The sequence below is a fragment of the Cebus imitator genome, unplaced genomic scaffold (assembly GCF_001604975.1).
Source record: "Cebus imitator isolate Cc_AM_T3 unplaced genomic scaffold, Cebus_imitator-1.0 Scaffold39, whole genome shotgun sequence".
Classification (NCBI taxonomy): Eukaryota; Metazoa; Chordata; class Mammalia; order Primates; family Cebidae; genus Cebus; species Cebus imitator.
This window is the reverse complement of record NW_016107354.1, coordinates 3,374,740-3,390,547: the sequence shown is the minus strand read 5'-3', so window position 1 is coordinate 3,390,547 and position 15,808 is coordinate 3,374,740. Positions and strand designations below refer to the sequence as shown.

Sequence of the window (15,808 nt, the reverse complement as noted above, 5' to 3'; positions counted from 1 at the left end):
GGAGGTTGATTTTGATAACGTGAGGGGAAAACCCTCAATTATATAAATAGTTTATGCTCTTTGTTTTTTTTTGAAATGGAGTCTCACTCTGTCACCAGGCTGGAGTGCAGTGGCGCAGTCTCGGCTCACTGCAGTCTCCACCTCCCAGGTCCAAGTGATTCTCCTGCCTCAGCCTCCTGAGTTGCTGGGACTTCAGGCATGTGCCATCACACCCTGCTAATTTTTGCATTTTTAGTAGATATGGGGTTTCACCATGTGGGCCAGGATGGTCTCGATTTTCTGACCTCATGATCCGCCCACCTTGGCCTCCTAAAGTGCTGGGATTACAGGCGTGAGCCACTGTGCCCAGCCAGTTTATGCTCTTCTAAGGCAATAATCTTGGAATTCCCCTGTACAACCTCAGAAGGAGGAAGACAGAGGTGGGCTCTGGCTCCAGCTCTGCTGTTCAGCCTCTCTGTTCTCAAGCAAGTCATGCATATCATATGCTTCAGTCACCTTGTCTATTAACAGAGATAACAGGCAACTTCCTCCATAACTTTGCTCTGAGACTAAAAAGAGCAAAAATCTTTGCAAAAATTAAATTTATATTAATTCTAATTTACATAAATGTCATTCTGATTCTTCAAGTCTTCTGCCTACCAAGCTTCCATGCAAATACCAGTGTGTCATTGAGTGAATGAATAAATGAATAAAAACTCTGGGGGACATAATAGTTGAAAAGTTCTGTTCTAGAAGTGTTTATAAATGCTACTCTTATTTGATCCTACAGGTTATCATCATCAATTTTTGGAGGACGCTGAAGTTCAGTCGAGCTAAGAAGTGACACAGCACTGCAAACACAGTATGAAGTGGATTTCCAAGTGTGGTATTCTCTGGTATTGAGTTACCTGCCTACCTTTCTCCCTTGCCAGGTAGCCTCTCACCCTCTGTCCTCACCACATATTGTGGGATATTTATTTTGCAGCAATAGAAGAAAGCCATAATGCGTTTGATCAGATCAGAGTCACATCTTTCAACGGGGGGAATATGGAACATATTACAAGATTATTCTAAGTCTAAATCTGTTAAGAAGTTAAGAATTTTCTGGAAGAAGTTCACACATGACGTGTATACTATAATTCTTCTGAAAAAATGCAGTGAGACTTCTGACTGCTGTGAGGCTGCCCACCACCAACAGGCGCATGAACGATACCTGGCTGTAGTTGAGGATCTTGAAGACAGACTCTGAGACAAAGAGTATCTTCCCTCGGTCACATCCTACGACAAACAAAAATCCATCTGCTGCCTAATCAGGAGAAATGGATAATCAATTTCTCATAATTTAGGAAACATAATTTGTAATCACCCTGATAGCAGAAAAGGATGTGTTTTCTAAGCATCCAAAGCACTGGAACACTCACTCACAGTTTCAGTGGTAATCTGAGAGCAAGATGCTGAAAACAAATGTCTCCAGAGAATTTAAAGTCTGTGTGTGTGTGTGTGTGTGTGTGTGTGTGTGTGTGTGTCTGCATGTGAAAAAGTTCAATTAAAGTAAGTTCTATTTCAAAACAGAATTCAGCTCACATGTATTCTTTTGATGGTATCATGGTCCAGAGAAATCATATTTCATTGCTCTAACTGTAACAACTCTATGGAGAGTCAGAGAATCTGAGATTTGGAAGGACTCTTGAAGAATCCCCTCTCCAACATCTCAGCCGCCATCTGCCTTAAACTTGAACACCTCCATGTACAGGGAGCTCTCAAAACAGTGGTTCTCAATATTTGGAGTAGTGTTTTTTGTTTTTGGTTTTATGCTGTTGGTCTGGCATGGAGCCGATCACTGGGGTATTTTTTAAACCTATCCCTCTTCCACATTAATGTGATTCTAATGTGACCAGGGCTGAGAATTACTACTCTCAAATATTATCCCTCCATCCAGGGATGGACTATTTGCATTCCAAGTGAGACAAGAAAAGCAAAATTTCCCCTAGATTCTTCTGACCCCTTCCTCAGTTTAAATACAGGATAAAATATAAATGTTCCTATAAAGCCAAGCATTAAGACAGGACAACATTTGGTGAAGATACTGAAGCAGGTAAATACCCAAGCTATAGTGCCTGAGAGCTTGGGCTGTTTTGTCAGCATATGTGTGAATTCCACCCACTGCCTTCCAAGACATACAACCACTCAACTCCTGCTGGGGTCTGCTGGTGACAAGGAGGATGCGCCCCACTCTGTCATGCCCTTGCTCTTATGACAGCCCTTCCGCCCTCCCCCCTCACCCGGTTCTAATACACAGTGGGCTAGTTTCTCGCCTTATTCACTGGCCCTCAATCTGTTCTTTGGAAAAATAACAGAGAAACTCTGTTCTCTTTTTCCACAAAAGGGCCTTCATGATGTGGTTTAATTCAAAGAACCACAAAATGAATTCATATGCCAGAAGGTAAAAGAATGGTGCATGCACTTGTGCTGGGACAGAAGAAATGAGTGAGAGGGGAACAGAATCACTGTTGCTGTGAGACCCTGGCAGGCTACTCAGCCAGAAGGAAGCTGGGGAGGATCCTTTCCTAAGTTAGGTCCCTAAGCTGGCCCAGGGGCAAGGGATGACAGTGAGGGGGAAGTAACTTTCCAAGCACCATCTGCTGGAAGCCTCATTCTGTCAACAAATAGTGTATTAATAACTTCCTCATTTGCCTTGCAGACAATCTTAAATCTCACAGAAGTGTTTTTGAGGCTTGTCATTAATGTGGCGATGTGGTTTGAGAGGTGACTAGACAGAAGGGACCTGTGACACCCTGGAGGTAATACTGGGCAGGGTCATGCCTGAACCGACGACACGGGTAAAGCGATTTCAGCACTCCAGGGGGAAGCCAGTAGGTTCCAAAGCAGGGAATGCATCAGCGGGGGAGGCTCTGGACATTCCATCTCCCCAGCACCCTGGAAGGCAGACCATCTGTGAAGGAGCCGGGCCCAATGGATAGCTAAGGAGCAGAGGCTGTGAGAATACTACCAGCTCCACAGAGCCACAGGGCCAGCCAGTGGCAAGGTCACTCTTGGGAAGATGGTGCAGGTTAATAAATGATACAGAGGCGCTAGTACAGTCTGCCTAGTTTTCAAAACATGGAGAAGTAGAATATGTAGACATTGTAAACTGATACAGTTGATTGATCCCTGACATACACTTTATTAAAGATATTTTGAAAGCACTTAGTAAAGAAAGCAGTTTGTCCATTTTGCATTGCTGAGAAAAAGCAGAAGTCCAGCTCCTGCAGCCAAACTGAGTATCATCTGAGTGGACCTGGCTTTCTGTTGAAACAAATCCCTGGAACTGGGCCCCTGGGAGTGATAAGGGATTGGACAGTATTTCTCAGCCATTGACACATGCCAGAGAGGTGACAAAAGCTTCATCAGGCAAGACAGATCACTCTTGAGTGCTGCATAAAACAAAGGAGCAGAAAAGACAAGCCCAAGATAAAGTATTTAACTGAGATAGCATTATAATCCTTGTTCCATAATTCTAGTAAGTGTGGGTATCTGACAGAAAATTATTACAAAAAGAACAAGAAAATAATTAAGCATGTACCATTGCAAAAGGAACTTGTTTTATTTTTAAATTTTTCCATCCATAGGATTCTGCTTGATAATTATTTTACATACATATATGAAATAAATGCATAGATTCTTTTCCTTAAAATAAGCCTGTATCCTACCCTAAAATGCCATTGATTTGGATGTTCTTAAAACAATGCCAAGCCTCCAGTAAGTACACAAAAGTGTTTGTTGAATTCATGAATAAGCAAGAATGAAAGGCATAGAGGCATGCTTATCACATCTATAGCTGCAGATCTATTACCAGTAAGGGAATCAGGACCAGCTACGTAATTTGTGAGGCCCGGTACAAAATGAAAATGCGGGATCCTTGTTCAAAAATTAAGATTTTCCAGGAGGTGACAGAGCATTAAACCAAGCATGGGGCCCTGTGAAACTGCAGAGGTCGCATGCCCATGAAGCTGGCCCCAATGGCAGCTCTCGAGATGCTACATACATCGGTCATATTTTAACCTCAGCAAATCCTCTCTGAGAACATGGACATCCTTATGAAAAGGATGGAGAGGTGGACACAGTTGGGCGTCTGAATAACTGTGTCCAAAGAGTGGTAACCAAAAGACCATCACTCACTTGATTGGGATACTGCTCCCACTCTAAAGTGTTTCTCATTGATTTGGATGTTCCTAGAATAATGCCATGCCTCTAGTAAGTGCACAAAAAATGCTTGTCGAATTTATAAACAAACAGGATGAAAGGCACAGAGGCAAGTATTGGATCTACAAGTCACACAAAGATTCCAAGGGTCACTAATGACAAGGTGGACTATGGGGCCATTCAACAAACAGGTTTTGACAGAAATGAGAGAGAAGTTCTATCTTAAATTCAAGAAAGCACCTATACAAGATGTAAAAATCCTGACTTAACAATAATTCATATTCAGGAGGGTTGGGGGAGCAGGCGGTATTGCAGCTGCCCTAAATGAGGTGGTACTAATAAGATGGCTTTTTTGCCAAGAAAGGCACTAGCCTAATTCGACCTCAGGCCAACCAGACCATAGTTGAAATGCTATATTGGCTTGTGGGAGTCACTTCTGGAAGGAATCAAGCAAATGCATGTGGCTGTGGAAAGTGTGTGTGGTAAACACTGTTGGGGGAGCCAATTCCCAGCACCATTCCCAGGCCCCTTCTTTCTTGCCTGTCTCTACCAGGGAGGCTTGAAAATCTATATACACTTGTTTCTGCACCCTGCCCTGCAGCTGCAGCTAGGTGTGACCAAGTGACACACTTTTGGATAAGCAGAAGTCCACTATTGAGCTTCCAGGAAGGTGTATCGTTTCTTGATAAAAAGGACAGCCAGACTAGGGCCTCATTTACCCTCTTTTTTATAGTCAGTCTGGCTACTTAGACCTGGCAGAGGTACCTGGCTACATTAAGGAAAAAAGCTAGCATGCTAGCTTGGTGTGGTTGAGTACAAAGACAGAAAGAACCTAATTCCTATTGACCTCAGTGAACCAGCAAACTCACATAACCTACTCAAGACCAGTTATACTTGAGAAATGAAACTACACTTATTCATCTGGTCTTCTGGTCCTTGCAGGTGAATGCTTTCCAATTTGAGATAGCACGTCATGAGGTGATAAATAGAGAATGCTGGAGTGAGCAGACAGGCCAGGCTTACAGAGAGCTGAAAATGGATAGTGATGATACAGAAATCCAGATGGACTGCCCTCTATTCTATAGCTTTGCAAACTTCAGCTTTAAGATGGGTATGAAGATTCTGTAGGTAAGGTCAGCCCTGACTTCATGGAAGGTAGGAGAGGGCATCCTTCCTTTTAGTTATGTTTTTCTATTCTCTGTTTACAAATTCCAAGAACACATGTTTACGAATACAGTTTCTTTCCTTTCAATTCCCAAGTTAATCTCACTTTACCTTGTGATACAACTTAGAGCCCTGTGCAGACCTAATTCCACATGGAAGACGATAGGTTCCCACAGTGCCACCTCAACCATCTCCCAGCAGAGAGTTAGCAAGACAGAGAGACCACTCAAGTCAAGCAAGTGAAAGCATATACTTATTCCATTTATTTTTCTTTTTTGAACCACTAGTCTTTGGAAGTTTTGTGCTTCTGTTTTTGTTTTTGAGACAGTCTCACTCTGTTGCCCAGGCTGGAGTGCAGTGGCACGATCTCACCTCACTGCAACCTCCACCTCCTGGGTTCAAGCCATTCTCGTTTCTCAGCTTCCCAAGTAGGCACCCACCACCACACCCAGCTAATTTTTATATTTTTTAGTACAGACAGGGTTTCACCATGTTGGCCATGCTGGTCTCGAACTCCTGACCTCAGGTGATCTGCCTGCCTTGGCCTCTCAAAGTGCTGGGATTACAGACGTGGACCACAGTGTTGTCATTTTGATAGGATTTTGGTGTAGAGATTTAGGTGGACTTTCTTTGTGCTAGCAGTTAAATCAGGTGAAGAGAATTTCTCAATTGTTGTCAGTTTCAGTCCCTTCCTAAAATCTTCGTGCAGAAATGTAATTCCCCAATTCCTCTTACAAATCCTGCCTCTTCTGATTTAAAATTGCAGTGGCAAAGACCTTCCATTTTTGCCTAGACAAGGTTAAAAGAGGAGGAGAAAGATTTTATGGAAGAAATGTGAAACCTGTCCAAACAATAAGATAAAAGGAAGGACCCGAGAGAGGAAGCAGCCCTAAAAAAAAAGCTCAGTGTTGAAACATCCAATGCCCACATGCTGGTGCTTACTCAAAAATTTATAAAAACAAATGTAAAATAATCCCATAGTTGAACATACCCTGAGAATGAGGTGTTTCAATTCATCGTCTGATAGAAAAGTTGGTTTGTAGTTTGCTTCTGTATATGGATTGGTGGCACCTTAGGGGGAAAAAGAGAAAGAATCAGTATACTTGATATTCAGAAAATGTCTCATTCCAACTTGCTGCCTCAAACCTCTGTAAGTGGCCTAGTCCCTACGACCTGGTATTTAAATTATATTGTTTAGGCCTTAACTGAGACAGGCCTAGATCTGGCTTTGGACAAAGAGAAAGAGAATTCCATGGAAAAGAGAACACTGTTACCCACAGGAGACCTAACCAGCTTGTTTTTCTCATTACAGGGAAAAACCAAGAGATAATAGAAGGAAGTTTAACAATATGCTTTTAAGAGAGAAGGCAGCTCAGGAAGTAAACTGGTAGAGGCTCCTCAGAGAGTTCCCTCCTCCTAAGATCTGTATTAAATGGGTTATCTCATAGTCCTTCAAATCACCACTCTAAATGTTCTTGGGAAACCATCCAATCTGCCAGGCCCTGAGTAAATATATTGTAGAAGGCATTAAATGTAAGTTCTTCTTCATCAGGGGTAAATTAAATGAGTGTGGCAATGTGGAGAAATGCATTGCTTCAGTAAAGGCAGCCCCCGCTCCCAGGACTGAAAGGGGATAAGACTTATATTTAAAAGGCTGTCAATCTGGCATTTTTCAGAACAGTCACTTAACGGAGAAAAATGCCAGCAGTAAATGATTTGGAATCTGTAGAATAGTGAGAATAGTGAGGGAATAAAACGAAACGGATCTATAACAATTTAAAGTACCATGGAGAGGGAGGGGAATAGGATGCGTTGCAAACATCCTATTGATCCCTATCCCTGCTCTTTAACTTGAGATTTGCTACTTTTTTCCTTCTAATTTAATAGAAATTAGTTTATAATTTAACCCATATTATCTGCGCAAATATGAATTTTTAAATGCCATTCTCCCAGCACAGTATACAACATTTATATTTTTGAATAATGGTCTTCAGATAAAACCAGCTACTTCTTATTTCTGGTGGCTTGGTGCAAATATAAAAAGATGCAATTCTTCTACCACGCAGGTCAGAGATCTGACTGAGCGCCCACTTTCCAATTTCCTCCAAAAGTCCGAGACTAGCTATGGAAAATTCCAGGAACGACATTCACTAAAATGCCTGATATATTTCAGATTTCTCTTGTGGTTTGGATAAGTCACTTCCACTTTTCTGCCTCTGTTTTCTCACCCTCCCCACACTCAGAAAAGAAGGAAAATACTGCCTCCCTCACAACGAGTGGATCTGGTTCGGGAAAATTCCAGGAAGATGAAAATATCCTGTGTTCATTCCTGACAACAAAATGCTGCGAGAAACCTCAACCCATGACTCACTCTTCAAAGGAACCATGATGAATTTTCATCTTAAAAACTGAAACTGACTTTTCTGTGTCACTGTGTGCACCTACGTTTCTTCATGTTATAATTGTAAGGGTGGGATCTAGGCACAAACATAGGCAAGATGTGAGAGCAGTATCATCTCTGATAGGCATGTAGCCTGATTACATGCATATACAGACATACAAAGCACATAGTTTCTATGCTTTGAGGATGTGTGACTACAAAATTGCATGTAAACCCCACATAAGCTCAATCATCATTTCATTTGGCATCACGGCTGCTGCTGAAAAGTATAGGCGTACTACTCAAGGCTACATAATTGCAAGTAATAAACACTTGCCTTCCGGACAGGAACATTCTAGGCAAGGGTGGTAACATTTGTGGGCAAGGACATAAAGGACAATAGAGCCCCGGGTCTCACCTCTTAATGTTTTCATGTGCTGAACAGCCATCCTTAGCACAGTAAGTTTATCTAATTTCCTGGACATTGCGTTGCATGTTGGTACCAAAGAGGCCAATTCATCTATAAAACTGTTCATTTTATCCCGACGCCGCTTTTCAATCTGACTGTGAGCTTCCCTGAACAACAATATAAAAAAGCAATTTCTTAAAAAATGTAACCAAGCGTCAAGAAAAGATGACAAAAATACATGAGTTGTAACTGTTTTCAATGTTCATCTGACAAGGCAAATTTAGAATTTGCAGAATGTTTAAAATTAGACTTTTCTACTAAAGTTTCCAAGAAAATGGTCTCACTGCCAGGTCAGTATTAGTTTTTTTATGTTTACCTTATCCTTAGAATTCAGGAGAAAAGCCACAAAAATTGTCTTTTCAGAGTAAACTGAATTGTTCATTTCACCTCATTTTCTTTTCCTCTCTGCCTTTGTAAAATTGGATTTTGAAATGGGGCTGGAAGGAAAGAGAAGGGAGGTGGTGGCTTCATAGCACAGAGCACCCAGGGCCCCATGGACTGTCCCTGAGATCTGTGAGAAGCCCACTGTGTGGCTGTGTGACCTGGGTAGGGCACCACTTCTTCCAAGTCACAGCTTCACAGACTAGGGCACCCAGTAACCAACACTGTCATCCCTGGATCAACCAGAACCCCACCTAGGTACAGCAGATGCTGCATCTGTCCCCAGGAGCCTCCTCTGAGGAATGTCACATTCCTCCCTCCCAAGAGTGCCTGTCCACTGAGGCAGGGTGGCACTGCCCTGGCACATGCTCTCCCTGACTGATGTGTACCTGCCGTTGGTGACGGTCCTAAGGAGGTGCAGCAACTATGGAAATTTAGTTTGCTGCAGCTGCCACAGATACAGAGCCATGGGAGCTCCTACCAAGGCTGGCCTCCAAGGGAAGAGCTTGAAGCCTTAGGGCAGCCGATTTCTGCACCCCCTGTATCAGTTTGTCATGACACAGCCTCAGAAGGTCTTGGCACTAACGGCAGAACAACTGAGGACCCAATGGGAAGAGGTCAGCAAGTGTGGCTGGAGGTAGGAAGAACCAAAGCAGCGATGTACTCGAGGCACTAGCATGCCCCATGTGGGACATTCAGTTGCAACTTGCAGTGCAATAGGGGCCCCTTTCAGAGGCGAGTCCCAGCCCTCCAGTCAGGAAGATGTCCTCTACTGAAGACTTGGAAAAAACGAGCCTTGATTGATTTCTGCTACCTTCAAATCCCCTTCAGGTTAAAGGTGCTTGGACAGCAAAAAGTAAAGACCAGTCCAGCATGGGGAGCATGGAGGGCAGAAGGCCACCTCGGCCGAGGCCTGCTACCTGCCTGTTCTCTAAGGATGTGACAGTGCCCAACAGGACTCTTTGCCCAATAGGACCAAACACACAGAGCCTCCTCAGCTGCTCTCTAAGCAACCAGAATTAGGACGCTTTGTAGACAAAATGAGGTCTAAGCTTACCTTGCATTTTTTATCCTTCCTTGGTGTTCTGTGTATTCTAACCTGGGGGGAGGAAAAAGGCAAAAGATAAAAACATAATTCTCCAGAGATTAATGGCAAAGTTACACACTGCTGTTTTCTTCTGCCCCATCCCTGTCATCTCTCTGCAGACAAACAAGGGGACTGGGGGTTGGAGGGACACAGTGTAAGCCCACAGGCCACAGCCTCCTTGCTCATCTCCAGTTGATGACATGGGTGCTGCCCCAAGTCAAAGAATGTGTAACAGGGCAAAGCAAATGGCTCTAAGGACGCTGAAGTTCAAATTACTAGGTTCATGGTACCTTCCATGAGGGTCATCTTTGTCTGTGTCCATGCTTTCTCTGAAAAAACAAGAGAGAATGTGACTGCATGTTAATAAGGACATACAGAAGAGCCTCTTAAGACAGAAGGTTCTCATTTATCCAGAAACCAAACAATAAGAAAGCTCAAACAGCCACAATATTGATTAATGATGTATAAGGTAAAACAAACAAATGGAAATTAACTTGAACTTATTATAAAACCTGGACCAGTTCTCAGATTATCAAACAATAGTTATCTCAATAGAGTTTCTGCGTTAACTTATATTTTACCATATTTCAATTGTTTGAAAATTGGGAATATGTAGAGTTTACAAAAATGCTTAGTTAACCACAGTATCAAAATATCTATAACCTCTCATTCCCCCACCCCATCATTCTGGATAAATGAAGCTTGTTCCATTTGACATGTGCATACTTATCTATCTGGCAGGGAAGGGGTGAAGTGAGCAGGGGGAATTAAAGTACCAATAAAGTACTGAGCAGAGCCCCAAGAACTTTTCAAAGGCACGCTGCCAAATGTTCTGCTTCTCAGCTAGATGGGAACCCCTAGACTTTAGGAATTGGGATAGAGGGGAGTAGTGGGGCTGAGGGCCACAGAGGGTCCTGGGGTAACAGCAAGGATCTCCCTCCCTTTCACAGACTCCAGAAATCCAGGTTTCATTGCATCTTGTAGTTCAGTAGAAGAAAATAGACTGAAATCCCCAGAGGAAGGAGTTCCAAATCGTTCTCATGGCCTTCTCCAATCCATGTATTTATCAGGAGAACATGGACTGCCACCTGGGCCTGTCTCCTTTTTCCTTTATCCCATAGGAAAGGAGAGATCATGGCCCTTCAAACAATGTAATCCCAAGGGCAAAAATGGCTGTTTCTAGGAGCACTGGACCATATCATGGGGATTCTAGAACAGTGTTCCCAATTAGATGCCCTGGGGTTCCTCACAGGCAGAGGGTTTCTCCAGCTAATTCTAAAGTTTAGAGATCATGCAGGCCCCACGGAAGGGCAAAAACTCCCCTCTTCTCTTTTGTCTAGAATTCTCTCTGCTCCTTGAGGACAGATGATCATCTCAGGTGAGAAAAAGCTCTGCCTGACAGTCACAGATGACTTCAGTTAAATTAAAATGATAGTGAAAGAGATTATGGTTGCTTAATTAATCGAGTCTCCATGAATTACAGAAGATTAGCAAACCAGGGTCCACAAGGGAAATCTGAGGGGTCTTGGGTGGTGACCAGGCTGGAAACCACAGGTGTAGATGGCAGAGGCCTTAGAACATAATAGTGGCTCCCTCAGCACTTGCTCAAGACAAAGGGTTTGTGGTCAACATCTCGCAGTCTCTCCGCTGGGGAGTTACTGCTATGGAAGAACACCCTCACAGCCCTCATACCCACTCTCCAGCCCCTGGGCGTTGGCTGTCTTAATCATCTGGGATAACTTACATATTAATCATAGCATCTCCTAGTGGGCATCTGACCTCCAGCCATTGTGCTCCCCAAATTCGACCTGTGAACTTCAGCAGAAAGGACATCTGCTGTAGGGGGGATACCTCCTCAGAGATTTTCCCTCATTAAACAAAAGAAAACCTCTTAAATGGACATTTGGGTAAGATTCTACACAGGTGCCTCAGCAAAATAAAATGTGCCTCTGAACATTCTACACTGCCTTATTCCTAGGTGTTTGTATATATACAGAATGATGACTGGTGAAAATTTACTTACTCAAAAGAAAAGTCATCAAGTCTAAATTTAATATAAGCAAGTTCATACTAATTTAAACAATGTTTAAGGACAATATCAATGTTCCTAAATTGCTTTCGGAGAGGACCTCCACTCATTCCTTCCACAAACATTCATTAAGCACCTGACATTTGCTGTCTTCCTCAGAGAGGCCCTTGGGCAAAGCTCTCTTTGAACCCCCTGAGATGACACCCATAGACTTAACCCTCTTGCTCAAAGGAGCAAAGAAAGAAGAGGAAGAAAGGGGTAAAAGGTAGAACTTGGCCTTAAGACTGTTCTTTACCTCTTGGTGTATAACATTTTGGGGACGGGACGTGAAAGGAAAATGCCTCAGCAGTGCTGAAGGCTCCCTTCTTGCTTACAAGTCAGGGGAAGGTAAAGCCAAAAACCACCTGTGTAGCCACCTAGAGTTGGATTTTTTATTCCCATCCCCTTTTCCAGGAGCAACAGTAGTTGGCTGCTACATGTTCCATGCCCGAGAACTGACACCAAGTTTAACAAGAGGAAGACATGCCCCAAAGACCTTACTGGTAGTCAGTGGAGCTGCCTTTCCGTTTGCGGTTGCAATCCACACCACTGGTACCAAGAGAGCTGGAGAGCAGGTCGGTGGGGCCCGGGGACATGAAATCACTGATGGTTGAAGAAATGTCCATTCTCTGGTCTGCCATTGGTTGATCTGGAATTGTTGCAAGAGGCACAAAGGCGTGTTTATTTCAATGAGCTTTCTAAAGCAGTGGAGAACCCAGGGTAGTGCTTGGGGGTTTGGCAGTGGGGGGAGGTTGGCGGGGAGGGGGGAGACCCAGGGCTGGTTTACAGCAGCACTAACACATCTCTCACACCCCTGGACCCAAAACAGGCATGTGGTAGCGTGGAAAGAGCATCATATTTATTTTACGAGTTTTCATAGGTAACTTAAGCCCACCCGCTCATTTCTCTGGTGAAGACACAAAAGCCTGGAGAAGCTGAACAGCTTCTCCTGGGTCCCTGTGCTGTGGCGTCAAAGACCTAAACTAAAACCAGAAGCTCCAGGAGTGACAACTCAGGGCTATTCCCACTGAGGGGACGAAATATCCCAGATGTTCTCTGACAATGCTAATTATTTTTCCTCCCTTTTCTCCACCAGCAAAGCTAATTTTATCTTTATTTTTTTTGAGACAGAGTCTCACTCTGTCACCCAGGCTGGAGTGCAGTGGTGCAATCTCAGCTCGCAGCAACCTCCACCTCCCAGGTTCAAGCAATTCTCGTGCCTCACCCACCCAAACAGCTGGGAAGCTGGGACTAATGGTGTATACCACCACACCTGGCTAATTTTTATATTTTTAGTAGAGAGAGTTTCACCCTGTTGGCCAGGCTGGTCTTGAACTCCTGGCCTCAAGAGACCCACCTGCCTCAGCCTCCCAAAGTGCTGGGATTACAAGTGTGAGCCACCATGCCTGGTTGCTAATTTTATTTTCTTCTAATCAATAAACATATGATCAGGGAAACAAATAAATGTAAGTTCTTTATTATATTTGTACTTCTCTTATGACTTTTGAGAGCTTGTTTGGAAGTCCTAGCAGAAGAAGACAGCTACTCATATACCCTTGACCAAAGACCAGTCCTCCTCTATCAGGGATGGTCATCCTCTTTGAGCATAACAGCTTCAGGAGGGACACACACAGAGTGGTGAGAGAGGAAGGGGACACCTGCCTAGCCAGTCAGGTCAGCCCAATCAACCCTGGTGATCAAAGGGGTGACAGATGTTGCACCCAGATCATCCTCACAGTTATGACTTTTGTAAACACTGTAAGAAAGCAGAAAATAGCCTTTCTTCCACTGTAAGTATTACTTGGGAATCAAGAAAATATGGTCTTTATCACTAGCCCAGGCAGTCTGTCTGTTGTCTCCCCACTGTCAGCATCCTTTGCAAGGAAAGCCACAAATGATGAAACGAAGACATTGTAAACAAATTTGCAAAACATTTTGAGAACTAGTATTTTAAAAGCATTAAGCAAACTGGCCCTAGAAAAGGGGCTAAGTTCCTTGCGAGGGATTCTGACTCCAAGCCCAGTTGGAGAGGTTGGGCAGGGTGCCTGCCTACAGCCAAGGGGTCTGAGCTCTGTGCAGTAGGACTGGAACTGTCACTACCCCCTTCTGGACCCAAGTTCCCTCATCTGCAAAACCAGCCCTCGAAACAGGAGGGTGAGTGTGAGCCATTGTGTCCCACTATCACTGTTATGCTGACAGGTAAGTGAGTCAGTTGCCTCCTGGTTAGATGATTGCCAATTTTTCACTTTGATAAGCAATGCTGTGTGAATGTCTTTGTGTATATCGCCTTACATTTGAGCGATTATTTCTTGGAATAAATTTCTAAAAGTGGGACTGACAGGTCAAAAGGGGACACATGTTGTATTCTGGAATATACTGTAACACTGTGCTCCAGAAAAGCAACAATAATTTCTAACCCCAATGGGAGCTCTTTGCCAGTCTGAAGAGGAAAAAAAGAAAACCTCACTGTTTTTACTTGTATTCTTCAGTTATTACTGATGGTGCTCTTCTGATTACAGGCGTTTCTCTGTCTTCCCTTGTGCCTGTCCACGTTGTTTTTCTACCACAATGGCCTCATACCCCATGTGCACCTGTGTAACGGGACATGGCTGGAGAAAACATACCCTCAGAGGCCTGCATGCCGCCCAGCGATCCTTCATTCCCTGGCCATTTATTTTCCCATTCTGCTACGAAGGACTTCATGCTTTGTCCTCTCTCCTCAAACCTCCAACACCTCCTCAGTCTCCACCCTCTGCTGATGACTCTGCTTCTTAGTGAACTGAGAAAAGATGCTCCTGCTTAGGACCCCCCACCAGCTCATGCCTGGATTCTACCTCTCCCACCTCCTCGAGACCACCATTTCAGAACCCTCCCCCCAGCCCAGTCCTGCACCATCCACTCTCCCTACGCTACTGAATCATTTCCGTTTGGGTAAAAACAGGAGTTACGTAACTCCCATCTTGGGAAAAATAAACTTATTTGAATACCATCCTCCTCCGGCTATTGTCCCATTTCTCTATCTCCAGTTCTTTTCCTCTTATTCTCAATAACCCAACTACAATCAGGTTCTCTCCCCACCATTCCCATGAAACAGCCCTTGTTGGGTTGACCAGTGACCTCCCCAGTGCTAGACCCAATGGCCAGCTCTCCACACCCTCTCTCCTTGCCCATCAGCACATCTGGTAAAGCTGATCTCACGCTTCTCACTGTTTTATGCCTTGGGAAATCCCCTTTCTTGTGAACTCCTTTCATTTCAGTGGTCACTCCATTTTGCTCTCTTTGGCTGGCTCCTCCTCATCTCCCTCGACTCTAAAGAGAGGGTCCCATGGATGTACTGGGCTCTCTCCTCTGTCTATGCATGCTCTCTAGGGGCTCTAGTTAGTGTCATTCTTTCAAATATTATCAACACTGTGACAACTCCCAAATTTATATCTCCAGCCTGGATGTCACCCTGAATTACAGATTTTTATATCCAATCACCTCCCTGACATCCTCACTTGAATACATAAGAGAGATGTCAAACTGAAATATCCATAACCAAAACTCTAATTCTCTCCAAGCCAAGCCTCTGAGTCATTCCTATGTCAATCCTTCTGGTTGCCAGGCCCCAAACCTAGAAGCCACCCTGACTCCTTTCTTTCACAACCTGCACTCAACCCAATCAGCAAATTCTATCAGCTCAATATTCCAAAAACAGCAAATTTGCTATCAGCTCAACATTCAACGACTTCCATGTCATTTCATCAGTGAAGCTCCCTTGAATATCCATATAATGCAAACCCTGCCAAGCCTCCCTAACCCAGTTCCCTGCTTAATGTTTTGTCCTTAGCCCTTATCAAAATGCGACCTACAATAATCTACCGTATTCACTGACTGTCCTCCCCATCAGGGTCTAAGTACTTGGAGAGCAGGGACATTATTTACTGCTTGTGCCCTTAGTGCCCAAAATACTTTCTAGCATATACCAAGTGCTCAATACATAGATATTGAATGAAAGAATTTGTATACTAAGAATATTTATTCTTTGTTCATCATTGATGTTGTAAACACATTTTCCACTTTTTTTTTTTTTTTTTT

At 43.7% G+C, this 15,808-nt stretch overlaps 1 protein-coding gene across 14 annotated transcripts in view; it reads right to left on the bottom strand.

Moving 5' to 3' along the window:
• Window positions 1-15,808, bottom strand: part of ARNTL (aryl hydrocarbon receptor nuclear translocator like) — a 109,928-nt gene that overhangs the window by 20,713 nt on the left and 73,407 nt on the right. For 8 of the 14 annotated variants that reach the window (XM_017525767.2, XM_017525772.2, XM_017525770.2 and 5 more), the window contains 6 exons: window positions 12,233-12,380; window positions 9,954-9,992; window positions 9,634-9,675; window positions 8,145-8,302; window positions 6,338-6,417; window positions 1,193-1,285 (listed from right to left, as the gene is read on the bottom strand). In XM_017525767.2, the coding sequence (XP_017381256.1) occupies window positions 1,193-1,285; window positions 6,338-6,417; window positions 8,145-8,302; window positions 9,634-9,675; window positions 9,954-9,992; window positions 12,233-12,372 (552 nt within the window). In that variant the 5' untranslated portion in view covers window positions 12,373-12,380. Of the gene's footprint in view, window positions 1-1,192; window positions 1,286-6,337; window positions 6,418-8,144; window positions 8,303-9,633; window positions 9,676-9,953; window positions 9,993-11,407; window positions 11,512-12,232; window positions 12,381-15,808 lie in introns of those variants that run through there. The other 6 variants (XM_017525774.2, XM_017525775.2, XM_037737496.1 and 3 more) reach the window with 3 other exon arrangements.